Source organism: Plectropomus leopardus, chromosome 1, assembly GCF_026936395.1.
Source record: "Plectropomus leopardus strain MGB_pleo_1.0 chromosome 1, ASM2693639v1, whole genome shotgun sequence".
In the NCBI taxonomy this organism is placed as follows: Eukaryota; Metazoa; Chordata; class Actinopteri; order Perciformes; family Serranidae; genus Plectropomus; species Plectropomus leopardus.
The window spans coordinates 10,544,288-10,569,445 of record NC_142176.1 but is presented as its reverse complement, the minus strand read 5'-3'; the positions used below and the strand labels follow the sequence as shown (position 1 = coordinate 10,569,445).

The following is a 25,158-nucleotide window of genomic DNA, read 5'->3' as shown; positions in this document are numbered from 1 at the left end:
TGTTGAAATTAATGGCCAGCAAACGGAATTAAAAATTACAGATAAGTAACTTATTTCCCATCTCTCTCTGTACAATTAAGGGGTTACAGGGGGAGTCTGTCTTTTATTCCATAAAGCCATGGAAAATAACAGTCAACATGTCATGTAATTGAGAATATGTTACCCAGAGCTATGAGTGGGAGTTATCACAATGCTTGAGTCGTGACACAATATTATGTTTTGAAATTTGTTTTCAAATTTAATGTTTTGCAATATGCAATGTATAATGATAACATATATTGCAAATTATTTCAATTTATTGCCTTTTTTCAACTGCAAATTATATCCCTGAAGGAAAACTTCATCAATATATGTTTTATCCAGTAAAGTGACGTTTTCAGTCAGTCAATCTAGATTCAATCATTTTTATAGCAGCAAGATGTATCTATTGGACAGATTTTTTTATCATTTGAGTAGGTTCACAAAAGTGTATTTGCAATTTATTTAACTAAAAAAACAATAGTTGTTGTCCTTGTAGTGATACAATATTACTACACAAAAAAAGTGCTACATTATGTTTACTTTTTTTGCCACACCCCTATCCACCTTATGATGCTGTTGATGAACAAAAACATTTATTTCCCTGTGATGTTGCAGGATTGCTAATGTGAAATTGTCGCCAGCAGGATGAGTGAATTCAATGGCTGTTTACCTTTCAAAGAACCTGTGCTGGGTTTAAAATGAAGCTATAAAAGAGACAGCCTGGGTTTTGATTTGCTTGTTCTTCAGAGTGCCTCTGAGCAAGTCTCAATCAGTTGAAGGGAAGAAGAGAAAAGGCTTCTGGCTGTTTTTTTTTTCTTTTCTTCCCTCTCTATAAAGAAGCTGATCAAAACTTGTATTACAAATCACAATCATTTAGGAGCCAAAAGAAATATGTGCGCTGTTAATATGTTTCCAGAGCCACAGGTGATTTCTCTTCTACGTGACTGCTTTGTAAATACAGAGAGCATAATGCAGTTATTCACTGCTGTGATAAAAAATAATACTACACTACAGGAGGCATGAGAAAAAGCAGTTTTTGCTTCTTTCTTTTTGTTATTCTTCTCAGTCACTTTTGGAAGTTGTGACGGAAAAAATCTAATGGCCCTTACAACTCATCTCCATGTTAACATGAACTGTATGATTTGTGTGTGTGTGTGTATATATATATATATATATATACACACACATATATATATATATAAAGAAGACCTTTTATAAACTCTGCTCACCATACTCTGTTTGTTTTTTCAAATTTTTTTAAACCATCCACCCCCTCTTGCCCCCACTCACAGTCGCGGCTGGGGCTGGTGCCTTGATGATGCCCCGGTGAAGGATAGGCTGTCTCTGAACTCGGTGCTTCCTGGGGTTTTGTACAGCGCTGCCCATCAGTGTCGGCTGCAGTATGGCTCTGGGTCCCTTCTCTGCGATGACATGGACGTAAGATGCTTTACATTGACAAATACATCAAAACAAATCCATACAAAGCCATGTACAGTTTTATAGAATGCCTGTGATTTTTCTTTTCTTTCCCGCTCATGTGTACTGTGTACTCTTGCCCTCATCTTCTCTTTTCTATTGTATCCTTGTTTATTGTTCTGTTGTCTGTTTGTCCATGTTTTCTTTCAATATCTGTTCACTTTAGATTTGATATAACTTTCTACTTTTAAAGCTGCCATCATGTCATGTTTCTTTTTGTGCCCAAAACATCCTCTATTGCTCCCTGATCTCTTAGTGTTTTCAGTTTACTGTGCTGCCCAAACTCTATCATCTAATCATTTTTACCAGATTGAAGATTGAGATTTAAATCACAAATAAACCTCTAGTAAGTGTAAACTTACTTGAAATAATTTTTATGCCTTGGTACCAGCGACAGCCGTAGCTAGGAGACATGTTTTCGGGATGTCTGTCCATCCGTCCCATTTTGGTGAACATGATATCTCAAGAATACCTTCAGGGAATTTCTTCAGATTTGGCACGAATATCCACTTGAACTCAAGAATGAGCTGATTAGATTTTGGTGGCCAAAAGTCATGTGACCTTGCGTTTGTCTTATTCGCATGAATACGATGTTTCAGGAACGCCTTGTGGGAATTTCCTCAAATTTGGCACAAACGTCCACTTTGACTCTGGAATTAAGTGATTATAATTTGATGGTCAAAGGTTAAGTTCATTTTAACCTTACAAAACATTTTTATTTTCTTTGGCCACAATTCAAGAACTATTATGCTAAATATGACAAAATTTCACAGAAAATAGGATTTTCTTTTAGAATTCAATGATGAAGTGATGATATTTCATATCCTAAAGGTGAAAGGTCAACTTCTGTGAGACATTATAATGTTATGCAAAAACACTTCTCTGGCCATTATTCAATGCCATATCTCAGGAATAGAATAGGAGACAGTGGTCAGATGCTAAATTGGTGACACTAATGTTGAGCGCCTCCCTTGAACAACTTTGAGGCAGTAATTCTAGTTACAGATAGAAAGCTCTTTTGGAAACTTTACTAAAGAGCCCTCAAGCATTTAACAACTTTTCAGGATAATTTTAACTGTAATAAAACAATAACCCAAAAAAATGACACTGGCACAACCTTTATCAGCACTGAGTGGTTTCTGAAGGACCTCTTTCAAGGGTGCATCTAGCTCCAATAACCTTCATCAACAAAGCAGAGCAGCCTTTATGTAACAGAACATGCTTTATAGGCTGATGGAGCGTACTGCAGCCTTTAAGAGCCCTGTTTGTTTTTTTCAAAAGCCCACTGGTTTTATTTTCGGCACTGTATCTGTAAGCACCTCTGCACAGCCGGACAGAACTGACATCCTTTTTTCGCACGGGAACCCTCACCACCCCTCCTGCATTCATCAATCCTGAAAAATTATTATTATCGTGGCAACATGGGTCATGCAAACCTTGAGGCAATTATAGCGACTAATTTGAGATTATTGGGAAGATTGGCAAGCCAATGACTAACAAGGCTTGAAGTATTCAACTCACTGCTGAAGAATCTCGCACACGTGTTTGAAACATAGAGCACACACAGAGTATTTCTTGTGCTATGTGTATTTGAGTAAGTGTATTGTGAATTTGATTAAATCCCCTCTGTTGTCAAAGCTGTGTGCCTTGAAAGGTTTTATAAGATTGCTGTGTATTATGGCTGGAAGTAGATCTCAGTAATTTATACGCAGTGGATCAGGCCAGAGCAACAACAGTGGCAAAAGATTGGACCAACAGAGACCACATGTGCATTTTTCCACCAGGAATGTAATTCAGCAATTTGTTTCGATATGTGTGCAGGTTTTATAAGCATCCCAGGATAGCAACTGTGGGATGCTTACAGATTTACAACACATCAGCCTGTTGTTTTGAAAATCCACAAATTCCGTCACAAATTCTCACTCACATAGTTTCTTGAGTTTAACACATTGAGTGGGGCCTGTTTCTTTTTTGATAATGTTGTTACCAACCTTGACGTGTAAAGGGACCCTGTGGAGTTTTCTTGTAAGTATAGTTATGTTAACATACAGTTTGTTTCACCAAAATGAAGAGTGTATCCTAAAGGCCTAAGTGACATTCTGAACATGTCTTTTTAGCACTTTTTAGGTCGATGGTTTGATCTCTGGCACACGCAATCTACATGCTCAAGTGTCTTTGGGCAAAATACTGTGCCCCTAATTTCCTCCAATGGCTGTTTCATCTGTGTGGGAGTGTGTGTGAATGATTATCTGATGAGTAGGCACCTTTTACAGTAATGGTGCCGCCAACATATGAATAATATAAGTGCAGACTATTTACCATTTGTTTTTTCATTTGAAATCTAAAATTGACCTAGTTACAGAAAACATCAAAAACTTGACTTTGGCCTTTATTACCATAATTGCATAAAGAACAAACCAGAGTTCAAGAATTGAAAATGCTCACTGTGATAATGATGATTTCCATATTAGGCCCCGATCAGACAAAGCAGTTTTTGCAGCTTGCTGTTTTTTCTTTAAATTATTCATAAGAGACCACAGAATCACCTGTCCGTAGCAAAAAGACTATTTTGCTGTGAGGTTAACTCTCTGATCCATACCTTAAAATCTGCATTAAAAATGGACAGGCAAAGACACCCAGTAGCTCACCTGATAAAGCAGACACCCCATGTACAAAAGGCTGTGTTCTTCCTGCAGCCGCCGTGGGTTTGATTCTGCCCTTTGTCTTTTGCTGCATGTCATCTCCTCTCTCTCTCTCTCCTCATTTCACGGTACTATTCCAGTCCTGTCAAATAAAGGGAAAATCCCCCCAAAATAATCTCAGAAAATGAAATGGACAGGCGGAGGGCACTTTCACTTTCACACAAACCATGTACACTACTACATGTCATCACTGCCACAGAATGTGACAGGACAATTAAATGCCAGTGACATTGGCTGCTTTTTTTGGCTCCAAGTTCAATTATTTTAGACTAAAGGTATTGAGGGTGCTCGTGCGAAAATGTGAGGTGCACAGAGTGGAAAAAGGTTAGGTGATTAGCAGCGCAAAAGCAGCACGAAAATGCATTTCTCACATAAAAATCCATTACGAAAAGCTGCCAAAGGCTGCTGTAATGTGTTCTGTCTGATTGGGGCCTTAGTAAGCTCATGGCACATTCGCTCAGTGCTCAGCCTTCGCTGCCCCAACTCAGCCATTTGTGCAGCAGCTTGACAAAATTGGGAAGACTCGTTTGATGTGGTTTTGTATATCAGTGTTTCATCAGAAGTGTGCAGGAAACTTAAAATGCCAAAAATACTTTTTATTAACAAAGCAAAAGTGACACCTTTGCCTTTACAGCATATTTTTATCAGTGCATGGAATTGTTTTACACTAACCCTTTATTTTCATAAAATTTCTTTTGTGGATAGAAATGTCATAGAACAATGCAAATCTCTCCATCCAAGCAGCACACACTGCCAAAGATGTTTTGTGTATTCTAATCTTATTTTGAATGCTGCTGTTGTGCCAAATTTCACATGGAGCTTTGAACATGAGACTATATTGGTAGAAGCTTTACACAGCCTTTTGGATTTACGCACGAGTTAGCAGGACGTCTTATTGTTGATTGAGGGGCTTGTTGAAGTAGCTCGATACGCAGTTGGTTTGGGGATTTGGGAGGGTTTCACTATTGATTTGTTCTTTATTTCGTGTGAGACGCAGCCAGAAGACGATGTCAGGTCAAGCGCTGATAAATCCCCTGACAGGTGGCTCAGCTGGCCATCTGAAAGGCCAGGGAAAATCAGATCCAGCTTGTCAGAACTCCTGACTTGATTACCCGTCACTGTGACCTTTCCATTTCTTTTGGAAGTTAAATTTCTACGTTGAGAATCAATACTGCATCCCTTCACCAGCCTTTATCTTTATATTGGAGTTTCATTCTTGGAAAAGAAACTAAATATTGCTTACCGATCACTGCTAATTATTGCATTCTGAAAGTTCAAATTGCGAAATTGTTTATATCTAAGAAATCCTAATCTGCTGTATGACGATTTGGGCCAAATGCAAACTCATTTGTCACAAATGTCAAGCAACAGCAACAAAATTGGGCACAGAAAATTGTGCCTCTCTCATTTATCTGACCTTTTATTGTTATCTGTCCTCTCACGTACAGATTTTACCTCTATAGGAAACAACCAACTTCTTATTGGGCTTTTGATTCATTATTGTTGTAAATACAGGCCAGAATCACTTGGAGGGCAACGTCTGTCCAAATTAGCTTTTGCAAACAAATTATTGAGTTAGAATTACATATTATAAATTCATTAAATCAGGTAGGCTTACCTCCCTGTTATCAGAAATAACTCTGATTTTCCTGAAGTCCCTAAAACAGCTGGTTATCAATATCAAGCATGCACTATATTTAGAATATTTTGACTATTTTAGTGTCAGACAGCTCTTTTTAATGGAAAACTGAAGTAGTTATATCCGTCTATGCTCTCTTCAGAGACACCAGATTTTTTTGACAAAGACACATTTTTTATCTTGCACATCTTCCTACCTTGATCGATTAGCTTGTTGTGTTGTGGTATGACTTTGGTGAATCTCAACTAACTACATAACTATGATCTGTTTTACTGTGGCAGAGCGAGCAGTCAAATGAGGAAATCATCACCAATTTGATAACACGTGCAGAAAACACACCCTTTTCTGAAATCCAGAAGTCCACAACTGTGTTCTCTAAATTTGCAGCACATTTCTTAATGCTGCATATTTGCTTGTGTTTTCATGAATTGCAGGTGTGCTAAGCTGTCATGGCTCCAATCAATACTGTATGTGCTTTTTGAATTTGCACCAGGTTTAGATAAGTTGTTTGAAAGGTTGCTGTATGCATGAGCTGTATCCTGAGAGAATGTACAGAAATGTACAGTTCAGTCAGAAACTATTAATTGCCTGTTTGGGACCAGTAAGGTTGTCTGAACTGAACTGAACGGAAGTGAACTATTACAAAAGTGACAAATTTGACCATTACTTTAAAGGAATTGTAAAACAATTTGAGAAATAATGTTATATGTAGAGTGGTGGTAGAGGTACTGAACTTCCTATCTAACGCTCAGTGAGACTGCTGATTCAGTTCAGATTTTAAAATCACCACTGCTGTTTTTTGGAACCAATCAAAGATAAAAATTCAGCTTAGTCTCTTTGAGTCCGTCATTTCATATGGAACATGGTACAGCATTTTTTTTGGGAGATGGGGATATCAACAATTCTTGCATAGCTCCTTACTGCAAACTCTATCTGATCCTCTGTATTTGAAGAGATGAAATGTCTTATCACACAGAGCGAAAAAAAAACAGTGGGGCTTTGTGAGTGTTAGCTTTGTCCATCAATATTGATGACATCATTTTGTACTCGATCTCCAGTAAAGCTGCTGAATTCAGGCAATTAGACAAGACAAATACTCTGAGTAAACCTGTGGGTAGAAGCCTGTACTGACTGAATAGAACATGAGGCAAATACAACCCGTACAGTCCAATCCATTAAGTACATTTATTACATAACATGTCAGCAGCAACAATAATTAACAGGATCCACAAAATGTATTTTACAAGTATACTCAGTTTGGCTCTTTTCATGTAATTAAAGGTCAAACACAGGAGTGGTGAAAGGGGCATTGATTGGTTTTGTACAAAATTTATTTTAGAAAACATTGTGGAAATAAATTGAAAGTCAATAGCAGCATGTTTTCAAAGGTAAATAGATTGTGGAAATAAGATTGTAATCTCTCTCTGTTTCTAGAATGTGTGCAGCACTCTGTGGTGCACTGTGGGAACAACCTGCCACTCAAAGCTGGATGGGGCTGTGGATGGGACGAGTTGTGGGGAGGACAAGGTGAGTCTTCCTCTTCATTAACGTGAAAGGAACACGACATGGAGATCACGATGAGAATGCTGATTTTTGTTGTTAACAGCCGTCAGTGTTTTATTTTTCATGGATAAATAAAACACTTCCCTCATGGAAGCCTTCCCTGTTTGCAGTATTTATTGTTGCAAGTTGCTTGTGACTAAGATCATAGGAGTCAACACGTGGTAACAGGACTGACCCGAGATATGACTCATCTACCCTCAACCCACAAATGTGTTTTTTTTCAGAGTTTTTGGGACCATTTTGCTGAATTTGAAAGTCACTGTTGTGAAGAGAGGACTGTAACTAATTCATTTATTACCCAAACAGTGCTCTTTTATTTCATAATAAGTATATAATACTATTTTGTGTGGGCTTCCCCTGAGAAATAGTTAAGCTGAGGTTATACAGAAAGTATCTGTACCTGATGCAGCTCATGTCATGATTCATTCATTAAATTACAAAGTAAAAATGACACTCATTAAATAGTTGCCATTTGTTGTATGTAACAACAGCCTCCTAAAGGTTTATGTTTTATTTCTTTCTACATTTGTTTCCTATCAAGTAAGAACAAATAACTTACAAGCTTACATTTATTTAATGTAATTGTTTAATGTAAACTTTGCTGGCCTTTATCAGTGGTGTTTCAGCGGAGAGTGTGTAGCAGTTGGATATGAGCCAGGTGGTGTTAATGGTGGCTGGGCATCATGGAGTGAGTGGACGGCCTGTTCGAGGACGTGTGGAGCCGGAGTCAAGAGCGCCCATAGAGACTGTGATAATCCAGTGTAAGTTTTACATTTCAGCTAAAATGCTGCAAAATGTTGTTTTTAACTAGTGTTTTACAAGTAAACTAATGCTGTAATCTGGAAAGAATAAGGTTTAATTATGATCTAATAAAGATCCTTTGATATCTGTTAAACAAAATGTTACATCTAATACATCTTCTCATCCTGTAGAGCCATGAATAAAAGGCTGTTTGACTATGCTTGGAAAAAAGATTTTCATTCTGCAATACATAATGTAGTTTCTTCTACAGAATAGAGCCCACACTATGTGGATGATGTTATAAGCAAAAAATAATAATTTCACACAAAGATACCACAAAATCAGTGAATATGTTTGCAAAAGCATGTTTTATAAACTAAATTTGTTTGTACATTTGACATATTTTTTTTATTTGTTTAGTGAAGATTTGTTTTGTATAAAACTATAATGCATTTCTAATGGCCCTGACACACCAATCCGGTGGACAGTCATCGGTCAGTATTGGGCCACTGGTGAGAGACTGTCCACCTAGTTGGACCGCAGCATGGGTAATCAATGTCAGAGCCAATGAAGCTTGTTGTTGAGAATAGTCACTCTGATTGGCAGTTCAGCTCAGTGTAGGAGAAGAGAAATGAAAGACAGGAAAGTAAACTAAAGTCAGAGGGAGTGAGGGGTTCCCAGTAGCTCACCTTGTCAAGGCTCAGTCCTGACCTGTTGCCTTTGCTACATGTCTTCCCCTCTCTCTCCCCCTTCCACGCTTAAGCTGTCCTATATACATTGAAGGCAAAAGCCAAAAAATAATAATTAAAAAGAAGTCAAGAGGGAATGAGACTAAAACAAACTTGTTAAATAAGGTATGATTATATTTTAGCCTTCGAGCTCTTGTGCAGAAACGCTTTTTAACTGACGGTAAAATATCCTTCATGCTTTAAACATTGCGTTGTGTTGTTAGTCTGTTATCTGGCTAACTAGCGTCATGAATCTGTCCTGTTCATCTTCTGTTTTTTTTTTTTGACTGACAAATACAGACCACCCCCGCCTGCTGTTATGCAGTTAGTTATTTCCTCTCATGCAGGTGCAGAACGTACGTGTTAGCTAGCCGTTGGCTGTAGTCTTTGCAGTGTGTTTAGTGCAACTTCTTGGCTGAGACACAGGCAATTTGAAGCGATGCTGCTACAGTTGGCCTTTGTCACCACTATGCAATCACCGGAAATCACCGTTCTGCAATGTCGGTTCGGTGTGCCTGGGCTTTAAGTATCTCCTCTCTACTTCATCATCTTTCACATTACCTTTAAAGTTAATGATCAGCACTGAAATAACATCTTCGACTATCCAACAGGCCCAAGTACAGAGGGAAGTATTGTCTGGGAGAGAGACGGAGGTACAAGATCTGCAACACCACACCGTGTCCTCAAGAGCTGCCCTCCTTCAGAGACATTCAGTGTAGTCACTTCAACACCATACCGTACAAGGGCAAGTTCTACAAGTGGGAAGCAGTCATCAACAGAAGTGAGCAGAAAAAAATTGCTAACCGTATTTAGGCAAACTTTATGTTCTTCTTTTATTTCTTATTTTCTGTTGGATCTCTCTCAGTGAACCCTTGTGAACTGCACTGCCGTCCACTGAATGAACATTTTTCTGACAAGATGCGGGACGCCGTCACTGATGGGACACCGTGCTACGAAGGCAACAAAAGCAGAGATGTGTGCATCAATGGCATCTGTAAGGTATCAAAACTGTCTCTACCACATATTCTTTCCTAAATTTGTTTGTCTTCTCTTCAGTCTTAGATGTTTCCTTTCTCGACTTTAAAACAACATATATAGATTTTCATTTTTTTAAACTAAATTTCAGTTTTTGTACTTTAATTAATTTCCATGCATTGCTGGTTTGTTAGTCCTGCAGTCTATTCAGTTGACCCTGACTTTGTTTTCTTTGCAGGTAGAGCGTTATATATTTGACATTCTGCATGAAAATTAGCATGCTGATAGAAAAACATTTTTGCGTGTTATCTTTATGCTCTTGCCTATCACCCTGGGCCAAAATGCCAGTCACTGATACAGTCATTGTTCTGATACTGAGTGGACAGAAATCATGGACTTTGGAGCTATGATCTCATGACATTTCGTGACATTTTTGTCAGGAAGCCACGTTTTCCGCCTTACCAAGAGACTGTTTTGTGTTTTGAAGGGTCGCTGTAACGTTAAAGGTCAAATCAGTTTTTGATTATTTCTCCGTTGATCAACCGTAAAAATATATAGGCTGAAGAAAAATGTTTTTTAGAAAACAGTAATAATGTAGTTTATATCTCTTCTTAGCTCGGTTAACCATGTTAAGAGTTTAGCAGGTTTTGTCCTTTATGATCTTGTGGAACTAAGCTCTAGTTTGTTTAAATATCGCACCTTTAACAGTTCAATATGGGAGCAGCAGCAGTACAGTATGGGATGTGAAATAATGCCAAAGCAGCACAGAATAATATCAAGGATTACTGAGATTTTCACTCTCTTTAACTGTCTTATCTGAACAAGTTAGCCTCAACAAGTCTTTGCAGTGTATCATACACCCAGCGCAAAGCTGCACACAGTGCAACACAACTGTCAGTGCTAGTTTCAGACAGATGTGGTTGCCAATGTCACGGCCAGTGCCATTTAAGAGCTGCATTATCCAGACAGTAAGATGCACCTACATAGGCGAGCTCAAAATGCCTATACACTTTGCTTGGGTTTTGGGTAAATGAAATAAAACATCAATAATAAGGAAAATAACAAGTATATTCTTTAAAATGTGAACGTAGCAGAGACCAGAGCAGAGCTGCTTTGTGACTCTCCATTAAGAAAGATGCTGTGCATGTTTATACATTGGAGGCAGCAGCGTAACTTCACTTCACTTAGCTTCATAATCATTTGATAATTTTCAGAAGCTCAAAGTCAAGTTCTGTTTCCTCTGTCAAGTTTATAACTACAGGTTTTAGTTTTGCTGCTTAAATAGTCCGCAATATTTGCTGCAATGATTTTACTGCTCTTACTGCATTACTTTCAGCAGAAAACCTCCAATTTGCCAAATCTGCCATGTAAATAGCAGCACACCAGCTGCAGGCACACCTGACTTTTATAAGCAATGAGAGATGACACTGATTGGTTGAATTCATGCCATGTCCAAAACACACTTATGATTAATTTAGAGACTAAGAGAGCAGTCTTCGTCCGGACTGTGTGTTGGTTACCTCGCAAAAGTGGAGTTGGACACATCCCATATGATCATGCACCATGCACTTTAGACAATGCACTATGGATTGTTTAATTAGAGCTCGTTCATGTCTTTTTTAGATTAGAATATTTGGTGTTGATCTGAAAAGATATTTATTTTGTTGCATTCATGTTGCAGAATTTAGGCTGTGACTATGTGATCGAGTCCAGTGCTGTAGAGGATCGCTGTGGAGTTTGTCATGGAAATGGCTCCACCTGTACAACTGTGAGGAGAACATTTGAGGAGACTGAAGGACTTGGTACGTTTCATAATAATGGCAGTTTGGCAACAGACCTCTTAACAGAAGATTTTTTGACATGGATGACAATTTGAAACAAAACCTCACATCCATTTTCTGTTGGTGAAATCCCAAAGCTCTCCAATTTGGTTCTACTGTCTTCTGTGCTATTTGTTAACTGTTAATCAGGAGACCCTCTGTTTTAATTTCACTAACCTTAAATGTAATGTCCTTCAGGTTATGTAGACATTGGACTGATCCCAGAGGGAGCCTGGGACATTCGCATTGAGGAGGTGGCTGAAGCTGGGAATTTCTTGGCCCTAAGAAGTGACAACCCCAACAAGTATTTTCTAAATGGCGGCTGGACGATCCAGTGGAACGGAGAGTACAAGGCAGCCGGGACAGTATTCACCTATGAGAGGACAGGACACCTGGAGAACTTGACGTCTCCTGGGCCTACCATGGAACCACTGTGGATTCAGGTACGATCAACAGCCTAAAGGAATACTTTACCCAAAAACAATATAAATTGTACATCAAGCTCAACTCTCTAGGCCCTCTGCAGTCCCAGTGACACCTTTCTAATAATTGGTGTTTAGGAGAGTGGAGCAGCTGAAAAATTAAATGATATCAAGATTCAATACCTCATTGCCAAACAACTCACTGTAGTTGTTATGTTTGCCCCATTTTGCTCAGGACTTACAACAACCAATGACTGCATAACAGGCAAGACACTTAAGAAGAGAACACACATAATATATAATCTCCACCCCATTAAACATAAATACATCTGTAGATGTCAGGCAGGCTATAAACAGGGTGAACAAGCTCATCAAGCTGTTTTTATAATTCACATGAAAACATACAAACAACAGACAGACTTACAAATATAGTAACACCTTGTCATCATTTGATGGTAGCATTTTAGATTTTTTATAACTGCAAACAGGTGTCAACTGAGTCCAGCAAAAAAGGATATAAAACATCCAAAAAACACTTTCTGAAATTATCTGTGCAACATTATTGGTATGTCTTGTATCCAATCTTGGCTTCACGGGAATCCAAACGCAACTACTTTCAATTAAATATTGTTAAATGAAGCATTTTTGGATTTCCTGCCTGTGACAGACTGAATTTGTTCCACACAATCCTAAATGGCATTTGTTAGAAAACTTTTTGTTGGACTGTAGAAAGCCTTTGGAGGTGAGTACAATATATATTTTCTGTTGTTTTGTGGTTAACTAATTCTTTAAGTTAATGTTTTAAAGTGTATTTTTCTCCCTCTATCAATACTGAAATTGCATGTAGAAAGAAATCATGGGGGGTTTCTGTCAGCAGAGCAGCATGTGAGCATACGGTGACACAAAATGTATTATTTATTCACATAAAAAGGAAATCGTGGAAACACAATGATACAAAAACTTGTGTCTTTTTTACAGAAACTAAATAAATATGAGTGCCAGTATGTCAGTAAGATCGCACAAACCATTCTGGGAATGCATGCATCTAACATAGTTCTGGTTCTGGCTTCTGGATGGTGGTTCCTTCTCCCGTGGCAGTACTGTCTGAATCCCAGGAGCTGTCGGGGGCGCCTTACAATGCTGAACATTTCTAATTTGTCAAACATAACCCTCAAGACTGCACTCATTGTGACTGTACGCTGGTCTGAATTGTTACTATTATTTATGTATGTTATCTTTATTATCTCCAGCTATTTGGAAAACTAACTGCCTGCTTTAAAAAAAGAGACAGAAAAACAGATGGCTCATGAAAGGCCACAGGAGACTTTACCTTTTTACCTCTGCACATCATCCTTTCAAGAAGCCCAGGACTTTGGGTTGTTTTCCTGTTGCATGTGGAACTGCTTAATTCTTTTTTCATGGTTTGTCATTTTTGGTGGAAACACTAACAGGAAATATGCAAAAGAGATTTTTAGTTAAAGATATAGTTCCTCTAGTTTCTGGGAATATCTTATCAAGAAGTGGATGGTAGTTTTCTATAGTGGTCCAGAATGTTTTAGCTGTCGTCTCGTGTGTTACAGCTTCTCTTTCAGGAGACCAATCCAGGAGTGCGGTACGAGTACACAATCAGTCGCAATGTCTCGGAGGACAATGACATCCCTGCGTCAGTTTTTTTCTGGAAATATGGTTCATGGACTGAATGCAGTGTTACCTGTGGAACAGGTGAGAGAAACAACTGAAAGTTTTGACATCAATAGGTTGAGTAAGGGGGGGCGGGTAAGTCTTTTTAAATGCATGTCTCCTAGAGTCCTCTGAAACGGACGTGCACTGTATTTTAGGTGTGTCCTGAGTTGATATTTTGATTATTAAACTTTAGGGACCCCTTTTTTGGCAGTCGAAATACAAGCAGTAAAAAGATATATTGGTACAATATTTTCCAAGCTTGGAAGTTAATATGATACAAAGGTGGCAGGAGAGGTGCAACAGGAAATACGTTTTATCAACACAGAAAATAAGAAAATCAGAAAATACATGTTTCTGCAGAAAAATTCATCACCACATGCTTCCAGTGGGTCATAAGTGATGACTGAGAGGGATTACTTCTGTATGAGTCTATATATTGTTTTATAGGAAAATGCTGCATAGTACATCTTTGAGTAGCATTTATTTTTTTCCATTTCTTTTCTACAAAAAACAAAAAGCCCTTGCCATTAGGTTTTATTGAAGAGGCTACATAATGAATTGCAGCTGACCAGGTTTTCTGAAAACTGGTCAGATTGTTCTGAAGGTTTGATGTAATCTTTTTTAGGTTTAAGTGGCGTGTTCACAGGTTAAGCCAGTGGTTGTTTTTTTGTTCTTTCTTTCCAGTTGAGTAATGCAGTTTTCTAGGCCACAGTTAAAGGTATTAAGTTAAAAGTTTGGAGATGTGAGATTATAGGAGAGGAGAAATCGCCTCACAGAGAGATGTAAGGGGAGCAGCTGTATACTGTATGCAATCACTCATGTGCAATTATAACTTCAGTGATAAGATGTTTCTAACTACTTAACTTTCTATAGCTTTTTATACACACAGGTTGTTACTTATTTAATACAGTTACTCATATAGTGGATGGCAGCTGCTGAGAAAAAAGAATGTGTTTAAAGATTAAAGTAGCTTTAAAGATTAAAGTGGCTTCAAAAGTATTAAGCTATATGTCAAGTTAACGCTCTTTCGGGTGTCATTCAGTGCAGTGTTATGTGTTTTCTGAGCTGTCAGATGAGCTGGTAGTTTTTAACCTCGGTGATGAAACTTGAAGATCAATGAGGGGCTTTGCTGTGTGTGTTGATAAAATGATTTAAAAGTCTATCACGTTAGACTGAACAGTTGCTGCGGCGAGGACACAGCCTCTAAACATGGGGCGCCCACTCTATCCACTGAGCCACAAGGCGCCCCAAACTACTTGGTTTTAAGTAGGCTTATTGCTTTTTTCTCTGTTTTTAGTGCCTCGTTGTTTTCTTTTCAGTTGTTGCATGTTATTCAGATCAGAATTATTTAAAAAATGGTGATCTGCACAGACAGGATCAGGACAGCTGGGATTACAGGTACAAGTTTATATTAATTTTTGTATTTATTAAAAAAAAGTAAATGGCAAGTAAACACAAATATAGTACATACTGTCATGTATGAGTATCATTTTATTCCAGATCATCAGGTTTCAGAGACGCTGTTTATGTAAAGTTCTCCTGTAGCTCATTGTTACTATCTTGTCTCCATCCCTTACATTTAACCAGTGCTGTGTCTTTCCTCCCTTTCTTTGCCTTTCTTTGTCAAATGCACCATAAATGAGCAAGGCTCATTGTTGTCTTGTCCTCCGCATTTACTCAGGTGTTCAAAATGCACTTCTTGTTGACTGCCAAGGCTAAAAGCACCAGTGTATGTTGGTGGAAATTGTTTTTATGTGTGGGCTGTCTAGTCTTTTTAGGTTTCAAAAATGAATTGAATTTACTTATGTTTAGAGCTTTTGGAGCCCAGCGAGTTGGATGCATGTTTGCTTTCACAGCAGCATAGGCAGAATGAGAAGTACCTGTTGAAATATATCTCATATAGACCTGCTTTTTGGCTGTATTGCAGTACAGACTGTTGTATGAGTGAAGTGCAACTCAAGTAGAATATGTATTAACCCTTATTAATCTAATTTTAACACTGGCTCTAGTATCCATTTTTACTGCCATTGTAGAGCAATGTCTCTAAAATGAGGGTATGCATACCCCTAGGGGAAATTTGGAGTACTGCAGGGTGTGCATAAGATTTTGAAAGATTCTCAGTGATCCATTTCTTGAAGACATTTCGCCTCTCATCCGAGCAGCTTCTTCAGTTCTCACAACTGAGCCCAGTTGCCTACGATATAACACCTAGAAGATATCTGCATGCATAATTCCTAACATAGGCGGAGTATGTAACAATGGGCCTCAGGGCCTGGAGGCAACCCATCACCACCACCAGGCAGGTACAACATGCAACTATTTCTCTGTAGAGTTGAAGTCCTATAGATAAACCGAGGGGGTTAACACTTAATTAAATATGTACTGTGATGTTTTCTGTCTCGTTTGATCTTCACAGTGAATGTTTTTTCCTTTTTTTTTATACTTCTGGGACTCTGTCATTGACAAGAATGTATAAGCCCTTGACAAAAAATGGGATGTTAAAAACAGCAACGGGTAAAGGGTCTGGCTTAGGGGCCCCCTGAGCCCTGGGGCCCCTCGACCTATGCCTAAGCCTGTTCAGTAATACGCCCATGATTCTTAAAATAATTATGTCTTTAAATTCCTAATGCAACTTATTTAAAAGACACAGTCCACTGCATCTACAATTCCATCTTTGTTTTATTACATGATGACCAAAACTTGGTCTGCCATTAATTTAGTGATGCATTCTGAACATTTGAAAGATAGTGTTTCATTGTTTTTGAGTACAAGGTTGTTTTTTAGTAAATCTGATTTCTGATTTTGCAGTGCTGTATTGTACCTCTTTATGAAGGCTTTTTTTTTCCCTACCAAAAATGTTTTGCACTGGTCAGGGCATTCAGCTCATTAAGAAACAACTCCAGGAACAGGATTTTACCCGCATTCAAAATGCATGAGACCAAATATCTAATAACATTATTAGTTTAAGTGACTGTTGGATTTAGATAGAAAGGCCATGTCATCAGCATGGCATACTGCTTTTTTTTGTCCCTTATTTCTTTTTTATTTTTGTCTCCAGCTAGCTTTCAATCTGATATCTCTGACAGTGTAAATTAGGTCCTGAGCAGAGGGCACTTGGAGGTGAGAGGTGTCTCTGGGTCTGAGGAGATGGAAATCCCCTCAGGAGGTGGCACGTAATAACAGAGAGGTTTCACAGGAGGAGATAAATCTGCCACAGCTTTAGGAGACTAGTGTTTTTATATACTGTTTTGTGTAATGTCTGAAACCCGGATGTGACACTTTGTAATGTTGTTGATAGTAATGGTATTTCTGTTTTTGCCACCTAAAAAAAGTCAATATCAGTTTAAGTATATGCTTTTTTTAAATAATATTTTCACCTCTTTACCCTGCTGTTAGACAGTGATTCAAAAGAACCCACCTATGCCTTTAATCACAGACTGGTGTCCTGCCAGGTGCCCTCAAGGTACAAGGCCGCTATTGATATTATGACTAAGATGAAGCTGGTGGATGTAAACGTGCTAGTGTGTGTGTGTTTAGTCACTCAGCTTGTCTCTCCCCTCTTTGGTATTCCAGGTGTTCAGAGGCAGATTGTTCACTGTGTGGAAAAGACTACAGGGATAGTGGAGGAGCACTTCTGTGACCCTTTAACCCGACCTGACAATAACCAAACCAGCTGTCAAAAGGATTCATGTCCAGCAATGTGAGTTTACCCTCTAGACGTAATTTACAAAATGACCCCAGCAGTATTCACAAACACACACTCAGAGATAAAAACATTTGATGTTCATCCCTTGCAGGAACAAACAATTGTTCTTGCAGTCTTGAGTCATATCTTTGGGTATTAAGTCAGTATTTTTAGGAATTAGGTCATTATTTTGAGATAATAAATAATTATTTTGGGATAGTAAGTGATCTTTTAGATACTAGGTCATTATTTTGAGATACTGAGTCATCATATTGAGATAATAGGCCATTGCTCTAAGATAATAAGTCATGATTTTGAAATACTAAGTCATTATTTCGAGATACTTAATTATTATTTTGAGATACGAAAGTGTTATTTTGACAAAATAAGTTTGACAGTTTGAATTACCTAATCATTATTTCAGGGAACTAGTCATTATTTCGTGATATAAAAATAATTTTTTGAATTGCAAAGTCTTTATTTTGAGAAAGTCCCTCATTATAAGAATTTACAGGATCTTTAATGTTCACAAGGTCGAAATGGGCTTCCAGAGCTTTTAACCAGCCACCTACTGACACCCTTAAAACACAACACGGTGTGCTTTAGGCCAATAAAATCAAATTAAGTGAACTTTTATAACACAGCCATCTAAATCTGTATGTATGAGTCATTGGCATCTGCAGGGTAAAAATATTGTCATTTTCCTCCAAGAGTACCATTAAATTGGAATTGTTGCCTTCCTGTGTGCCTCTGTGTGTAGATGGTGGGTCGGGGAATGGCAGAAATGCTCGGCGAGCTGTGGGAGCTCGGGCCAGACTAAAAGGACAGTGCTCTGCATCCAGGCTGTAAGTACTGAGGAGCAGAAAGCGCTGCAGCCCCGTGAATGTGAACACATACCCAAACCTGAGTCACTATCCTCCTGTAACACACACATCCCCTGCCCAGCAGACTGGACCACTGGCAACTGGTCAAAGGTGAGTCTGAATTGAAATATTTGGTTCTGGTTTACTGGCAACTGTGCTGTTTCAAAAGAAAATTAATTGCAAATTTTTCTTCATCTCATCAGAAATTTTACAGCCCCTCTCATTTTCTGAAATGTTCCTTCTGTGAACAATGATGTTAAATTATGTAGAAATTGTGAAGAAAATCATTCATGCTTTAATCGACTAGATCTCGTGTGGGGCATTTTTTGCATATGGGCAGCTTGTTAAAAGACATTTTAATTTAATTACATTTTAAGCTTTTTCAAAATTCAAAAGCTAAAGATTTGACTGACACACAGAGACAGACCACAATGCTAAATTTTCAGAGCCAGCATACTGTACTGCCTCATATCTTCAGCTTTGTGACCAGTGGTCTCGTTTGTATAAAACCCTAAAATTAAAATTATGCAAAACTATACTGAGCCAGAAAATATTCTTATTTGTAAAACTGTGTACACCTGCCAGAGTGCAATTTCCTTTTATAAATCCAAAATCAGCTTGGAATTGTCATGCATCTGCCTCATATCCTGCCTCCTATTCGCCCATATTCAGTGGTCAATGTAAAGCACCTCGAGAATGTTGATACATAGGAAAGAGTTTGCTGATCAGTCATTTTCTTATAGTAAATCATGGCAGGATCTGACTGTCACTGCAGTATTTATATGTTCATGTTTACAGCAATCATTGCTGCACACATTGCCATAGTGATTGTAACAATAAGTGGTATCCCTAACCCGGGGATATCTTTGAAGATGAAACTTTAGTAGTTAAACACAATTTATTTATTTAGGTTTTGTTAGGGCACACTTGGTCTACATTATGATTCGGAATCACAATGTGGACATGGAGTGAAATGCTTGTGTAAGAGCTGTTACTAGCTTTATTTCCAGACTTAATTAATTTACACAACCCATACACGATGTGCAGGGGTTGAAGATGTGCTTTTGGTGACTGGACGAGGCAGAGTGTGTGCGGCAGCCATCATGGTCATCTCTAGTCTGCTCTGACAGCATGGTCACTGCAGCAATGTTACATACAAAAACTACATGAAAACTGAGGCCATACTTAATGATATATGCACATTATTAATAATAATAAAAATGAATAATAATAATAATAATAATAATGATTCTTTAATGTCAAATGTACATTGTGCAGGGAAATTGTCCTCTGCAACGAGGATGCACTGACGCTCTGTTCTTCAATTATAAATGCCATTTGATGTGTGCATTTCAACAGCTGCAGTGCACTCCACAGCTTACCATGAGTGTCAGTAGTACACTATCAGCCCCTCTCCTCTCTTCCAGGGGTGGGAATGGCCTCATTTTGTGTGTACACAATAGTTATAAATGAGACCCCAGAGCTGTAACTACACAGAGCTCAGGGCTTTTGTATGTTTTGTCACATCCATCTCTTTTTTCCCCCACACGGACACAACGTATTTGTTCCCTCAAAACTGAGGCATGATTTACAGCCGTATTAACAACATTGGTGCTAAATAGCAAAAGTGAACATGCTAATATGCTAAGAAAAGAGACCATGGTAGAGATTATTGTTGCGTAACATGAGCATTGTAGAGTTGTCATTTTTAGCGTGTTTGCATGCTGTTGTAGAGGTGCTAATGTGGCTGTAGACTCTAAAATCTTGTTTCAGTCCTTATATGCCTCTGATTGTGACCCCAAAAGTCCCATAGCTCAGTGTACTGAAGATAATAAGGGTTCTTTCTTCACAGCTGTTAGGATTGAAATTAGCAAGCACAAGGCGCTCAGTCTACCAGAGTCACAATTAAATTTGCGAGATGCACTGTACATTATAATTATTGCTCAATTTTTAAGTTGTGCTGATACCAATACCTGTGTAAAAAATGCCTCAGATACTGCCTAAAATGCTGGCTTGGGTATCGGCGGTTACGCCAGTCTAAATACCAATCCAATACCATGCAATTTACTAATAAACTTTAGAGCAGTTTCACACCTACATAAAACAACCATTTTCCCAGAAGTCAATTTTTTATCGCTGCTTTCAATCAGTAGCCTGCACAGCAAGTTCTGCTGTGCAGCAACTACTGATTTAAAACAACAAATAAGAGTTGATTTTCAGTAAACAGTGAAACTTTAGCTGTAGCCACTTCAGTTGGTATGCAAGTTCAGATATTGGGAAGGAGAAAATGGTATGGGAACATCTCTAATTTTAAAGAACTTTTTAAAAGTATAAGATTGGCCTAATCATGATCTGATTTTGTGTCTTTTCGTATGTGCAGTGTTCGCTGACCTGTGGAGGTGGAACACGTCGCCGTAACGTAACCTGCTCTAGAAACACAGGCGTTGACTGTGACCCTCAGAAGAAGCCCCATTCTGTGACTACCTGCAACATCCAAGACTGTCCACAAGTGGTGGATAATTTTGGCGGTACCGACTGGTCTGGAAGTGGCTGGTCAAGCAAAGAAGTGCTCAATGAAATTAACTCTATACCTGAAGTAAAACCTCCTCCCAAATACAGCACCACCAGAGCCCAGCCAAAAAGTAATAACAATAATAACCTCAACAGCATTGTTGAGGGAGATTTTCACTACCACAATAACATTGAAAATATTGACAACTCTCGGGAAAACAGTGTTCAAGTTGATGATTTTTACTATGACTATAACTTTATCAACTTCCATGAAGACTTGTCAGATGATTTTGATGGAAAAGATCCAGAATTCAATGCGCCCCAGGAGGTCAAGCCAACTGGCAGTGTGAAAGAAAACACTTACACGGAAACTACAAGAGCTCCTTCAGCCATTTCTACAGCTTCAAATGCCTACACTGAAACGGAAGAGCCACAGAACACCGATCTGGACAATATGAAGGACAATGGAGCAACAAAGGAGTCTATACAAACAGATTCTGAAGATTTGGACGACTTCCTTTCTGAGGATTATCTTCTGCCTGCGTATACCACTCACTCACCGCCATTGTCTACAACTCCTCAAACACCCAAAGAGACACATATTGAGGATGTGTGGCAGCCTGAAAACATTAGTAGCACTAGTCTGGTTCTCACTACAGAGGAGCCGACACAGGATGTGAAATGGGAACAATATGGGGAGGAGGCTGAAAATAACTATGACATCTTCACTGAGGATGTGACTCCAAAACATGCTGCTCCCACTCCCACACACCAAACCACTATCAGTACTATTGCCGCTGGAACAGAGAGAACTCTGGAGATGGAGCGCCATCACGATTATGAGTACAGCTACAATGAAAAAAGTATTGAAGGTGCGGATATCTCTGCAGAACAGGAAGATGTAGAGAGTCTAGAACCTTTAGGCTCTCCCATGCCAGAAACCGTAGTTAAGACTGAGGTTCAAGTGGACACAAGTGCTTCAGAAATACCTCAAACTACCAGTCAATCAGCGATACATCCAACTGCCTTCACAGTGGAGGATCCGACCTTGGATCAGACTAATTTTAATAGAGTTTATGCCACTAACGAGGGTAATTCATGGGATACAGACCTCAGCACAAGCTCACTTCCTGCCTCTGAAACGTCCACTCCTCTTCCCTTTCTGCTAATCTCAGGTAACCAAGAGGCCTCAGATGAGTCCACATCAATAACTGGAACAGAAATCATACCTCCTACAAACCTGGAGGGAGCCACTGTGCTTCCTCCAGCTGATTTTCTGCCAGACACAAAGAAACATATGCCGACCAAACCTGCCTTCACTGCAACAACTGGAACAGATTCCCAAGCTCCATCGTCTGATTCAGCTGACTTTGACTACAATGAGATAATCGTTCCACCAATGCTGAGGAGAAGCAGTAACACTGATCCCGACACTTCTTTTCAGCTTCCAACAAAAGCTGAAATGACTCCTCAGCACAGCACAACACCAGTACAACACATGGAATCAGCAACATCTACTGTGTCCATTTTGCCAACCCATCCACCTCCTCTAAGGCCACTTCCTGTGCTGACATCTGCCCCAACTTCCGCCTCCACACAAGTCACTACTGCCGCCTACTGGGTCACCGGCAACTGGAGCGCTGTGAGTCTGCATCAATCCACACATTTCTGCTGTTGTACTTATACTGTGGGACGTAGGACAGCTGCATCTCGTTATTTTTTTCTCTGTCTGCTTTATTATGCAGACACAGCATCTACTTTTGGTCCCTGCATACTTTGTAATTCTCTGGAGGCATGATTTGACCTCAAGTTAACGCAGCTAATCAAGACTCAAGACCTTTATTTGTCTCTAAGGGGCAATTGGTTTTACCGCAGTAGCCTTAAAAAAAGGCAACAACACAGGAAAAAAACCACACATACTGTACATAACCACACACTGTAAAAAATGTAAACTGCAGGTGTAAAAAGGCCAACACCTGAGTACAAAAGTTTTAGAATTAGTGAAGAGAAAAAAAAAGGAAAAGCATACATGCTTTGAGGTGTGCTGATGTTACCTGTGCTTTGCAGACCACAGCAGTGAAATGGCAGAGGGTATGAAAGAGAATTCATATCTGTAAAGTTTGACTGTTGTGTAGGGTGGAAACCAGAAGGAAAGAAACTTAAAATTGAAGTGCAGGGGGTGGAAACTGTCAGAAATAATGGATTCTGCTTTCTTTAACAGCTGTTTGTAGAGTTCAGATTTCAGATGTCAAATTACGTAATTCATTTTTATGGCATTCGACAGACAGTTGCTTCTGCTCACACCCCTGTTGAACTGTCTATAACGTTCAAAGAATTTTCATTTATTTGCAGGTAAATGCTTAATGTCTGGTCTGATTTGCATTTCAAGTTTCTTGTGCATCCAACTCTGAAATCACAAAGTGCAAAGTGTTCTCATGTGTGACTACATGTTTGGGCAGTGCTCTACCAGCTGTGGTCTGGGTGCCATCTGGAGGGCGCTGGCCTGCAGCACTGGCTCTGACTCTGACTGTGATCCGGCAAAGAGGCCTGCACCGGCCCAGAGATGTTACCTGCGCCCCTGCTCCACATGGAACGTTCAGGAATGGAGTAAGGTGAGGCTAGTTGTTACATTACAAAAATCAGTGGTTTAGGTCTGATTAGTAGTCGAGTAGTAGTCTGAGGAACAATATATTGGCTTAAAACATCACTTGTTTTGCAGAAAAAAATCCTTTAATCAGAGCTTCCTGGTGTGCGGATGTCTATGTCTCTACACTTGTTTATCTTGGATCCAGCACCCACTAATGGTCGTGTGCGTGTGTCTTATTTTGAAATTCGCTCAAAATGCCAACATTTTTTACAGCTTCACAGAGGCGCTATGATGGCTGCTAGACTCTCGGCAAATAAAAAAAACAAACATTGATGTTTGTATTAAACACAAAATGATGAGCCTGAAATAAGCCTCCCTAGATAAATGAGATGGTAGACACAGACAAGTACTTTAAGTATGAAAATTGCCCTAAAAGGATTTTGTAGTTATAAATATTTACAACAATCGGTCATGCGGGTCAGAAGTTATCTAATGTAGTAAGTCAAAGGATGTTGGAACTGCTGTTTGGTCTTGAAGACTTTCATCCATCACTCAGTTCATATCAGTGGTGTTTTTGGATGAATGATAAAAACCTATTAAAACCGCACAGCAAAGCTGGCTCACTTTGAATCACTGTTACCACAATTCAACCTCCAGCGGCTCGTGCTGTTTGAATAACAATCATGCCACATCTTCTCCCAGTGTTCCAAGAATTGTGACGGCGGTATTAAATCACGAGAGGTTCAGTGTTTTGACTTGCGGGATCAGCGGCCCCTACGACCTTTCCACTGCAGGGCCATGTCCTCCAGGCCACACACCCGAATGGCCTGCAACCTTCAGCCATGTCTCGACTGGTACACCTCCTCCTGGGGTCAGGTGAGTAATATAAAGCAAACAATGAGACCCATTTGGAAAAAATGCAGTGGTGTATTCTCTGGTTTTCTGTTTGACAGGAGAAATTCCACTCAAAGCTTGCCACGTGTGTTTTCAAATGAAATGGTGATGACCGTCAGAACATTTTAAGAGCGTCAAAAGCAAAATTTTACTGGAATATACCCAAAGTAAATCTTGTTTCTAAAAAATGCATTAAAAATTATAGCAAATCAGTAGTCTATTCAATAATACAAAAGTGCTTCATACAGTAAAACGAGAATCCACGAACACAAACACATGAATAAAAACAAAACCATGTGATAAAAAAATAGGAGTACCCATTAAAACCAGAAACTGAGGAAACGCTACCATAAGTGAGGAAACACTAGAGGCAGAATAAAACCTAAAAATAGAAAGATAGAAATAAATGAAAAGGTAAATAGATAAGATGGTAACAGTAATAATAAGAGATAAATTAGTAAAATACTCACACTGTAAATAAAAGGTAAATGTCAAGATAACAGCACAAAGTAAAATAATAAACATGTTAACAAATAATGAAGTAGTAAAACTGTGAAACAGACAAAAATGTCTGAATAAATAGTCAATAGATCAATAGATAAAGTTCAATTAAAAGCCAAACTAAAAATGTCAGTCTTGAGTTTGCTTTTAAAAATATCAACCCAATGGAAGTGATCAAGCATCTAAAAGCATCTTTTTTTTTTTTTGTCATTCGTGATTGTAAATGAAGAATTCAGGGTTTTGGCTGCTGGTTTGATAAAAGAAGCAATCTGAGGATGTCACCTTGAGCTCAGGAAAATTTTGATGAGCATTTCTTACAATTTTTTTGACATTGTATTGACTAAAAG

General features: G+C 38.8%; 1 protein-coding gene across 1 annotated transcript in view; it reads left to right on the top strand.

The window, feature by feature from the left end:
• Positions 1 to 25,158, top strand: part of adamts7 (ADAM metallopeptidase with thrombospondin type 1 motif 7) — an 80,022-nt gene that overhangs the window by 37,561 nt on the left and 17,303 nt on the right. The window contains exons 9-21 of the mRNA XM_042491497.2: positions 1,314 to 1,458; positions 7,273 to 7,365; positions 8,017 to 8,162; positions 9,482 to 9,651; positions 9,736 to 9,869; positions 11,527 to 11,647; positions 11,864 to 12,108; positions 13,668 to 13,809; positions 17,344 to 17,470; positions 18,216 to 18,429; positions 20,699 to 22,471; positions 23,289 to 23,441; positions 24,119 to 24,292. Coding sequence (XP_042347431.2) covers positions 1,314 to 1,458; positions 7,273 to 7,365; positions 8,017 to 8,162; positions 9,482 to 9,651; positions 9,736 to 9,869; positions 11,527 to 11,647; positions 11,864 to 12,108; positions 13,668 to 13,809; positions 17,344 to 17,470; positions 18,216 to 18,429; positions 20,699 to 22,471; positions 23,289 to 23,441; positions 24,119 to 24,292 — 3,637 coding nt within the window. The remainder of the gene's footprint in view (positions 1 to 1,313; positions 1,459 to 7,272; positions 7,366 to 8,016; positions 8,163 to 9,481; positions 9,652 to 9,735; positions 9,870 to 11,526; positions 11,648 to 11,863; positions 12,109 to 13,667; positions 13,810 to 17,343; positions 17,471 to 18,215; positions 18,430 to 20,698; positions 22,472 to 23,288; positions 23,442 to 24,118; positions 24,293 to 25,158) is intronic.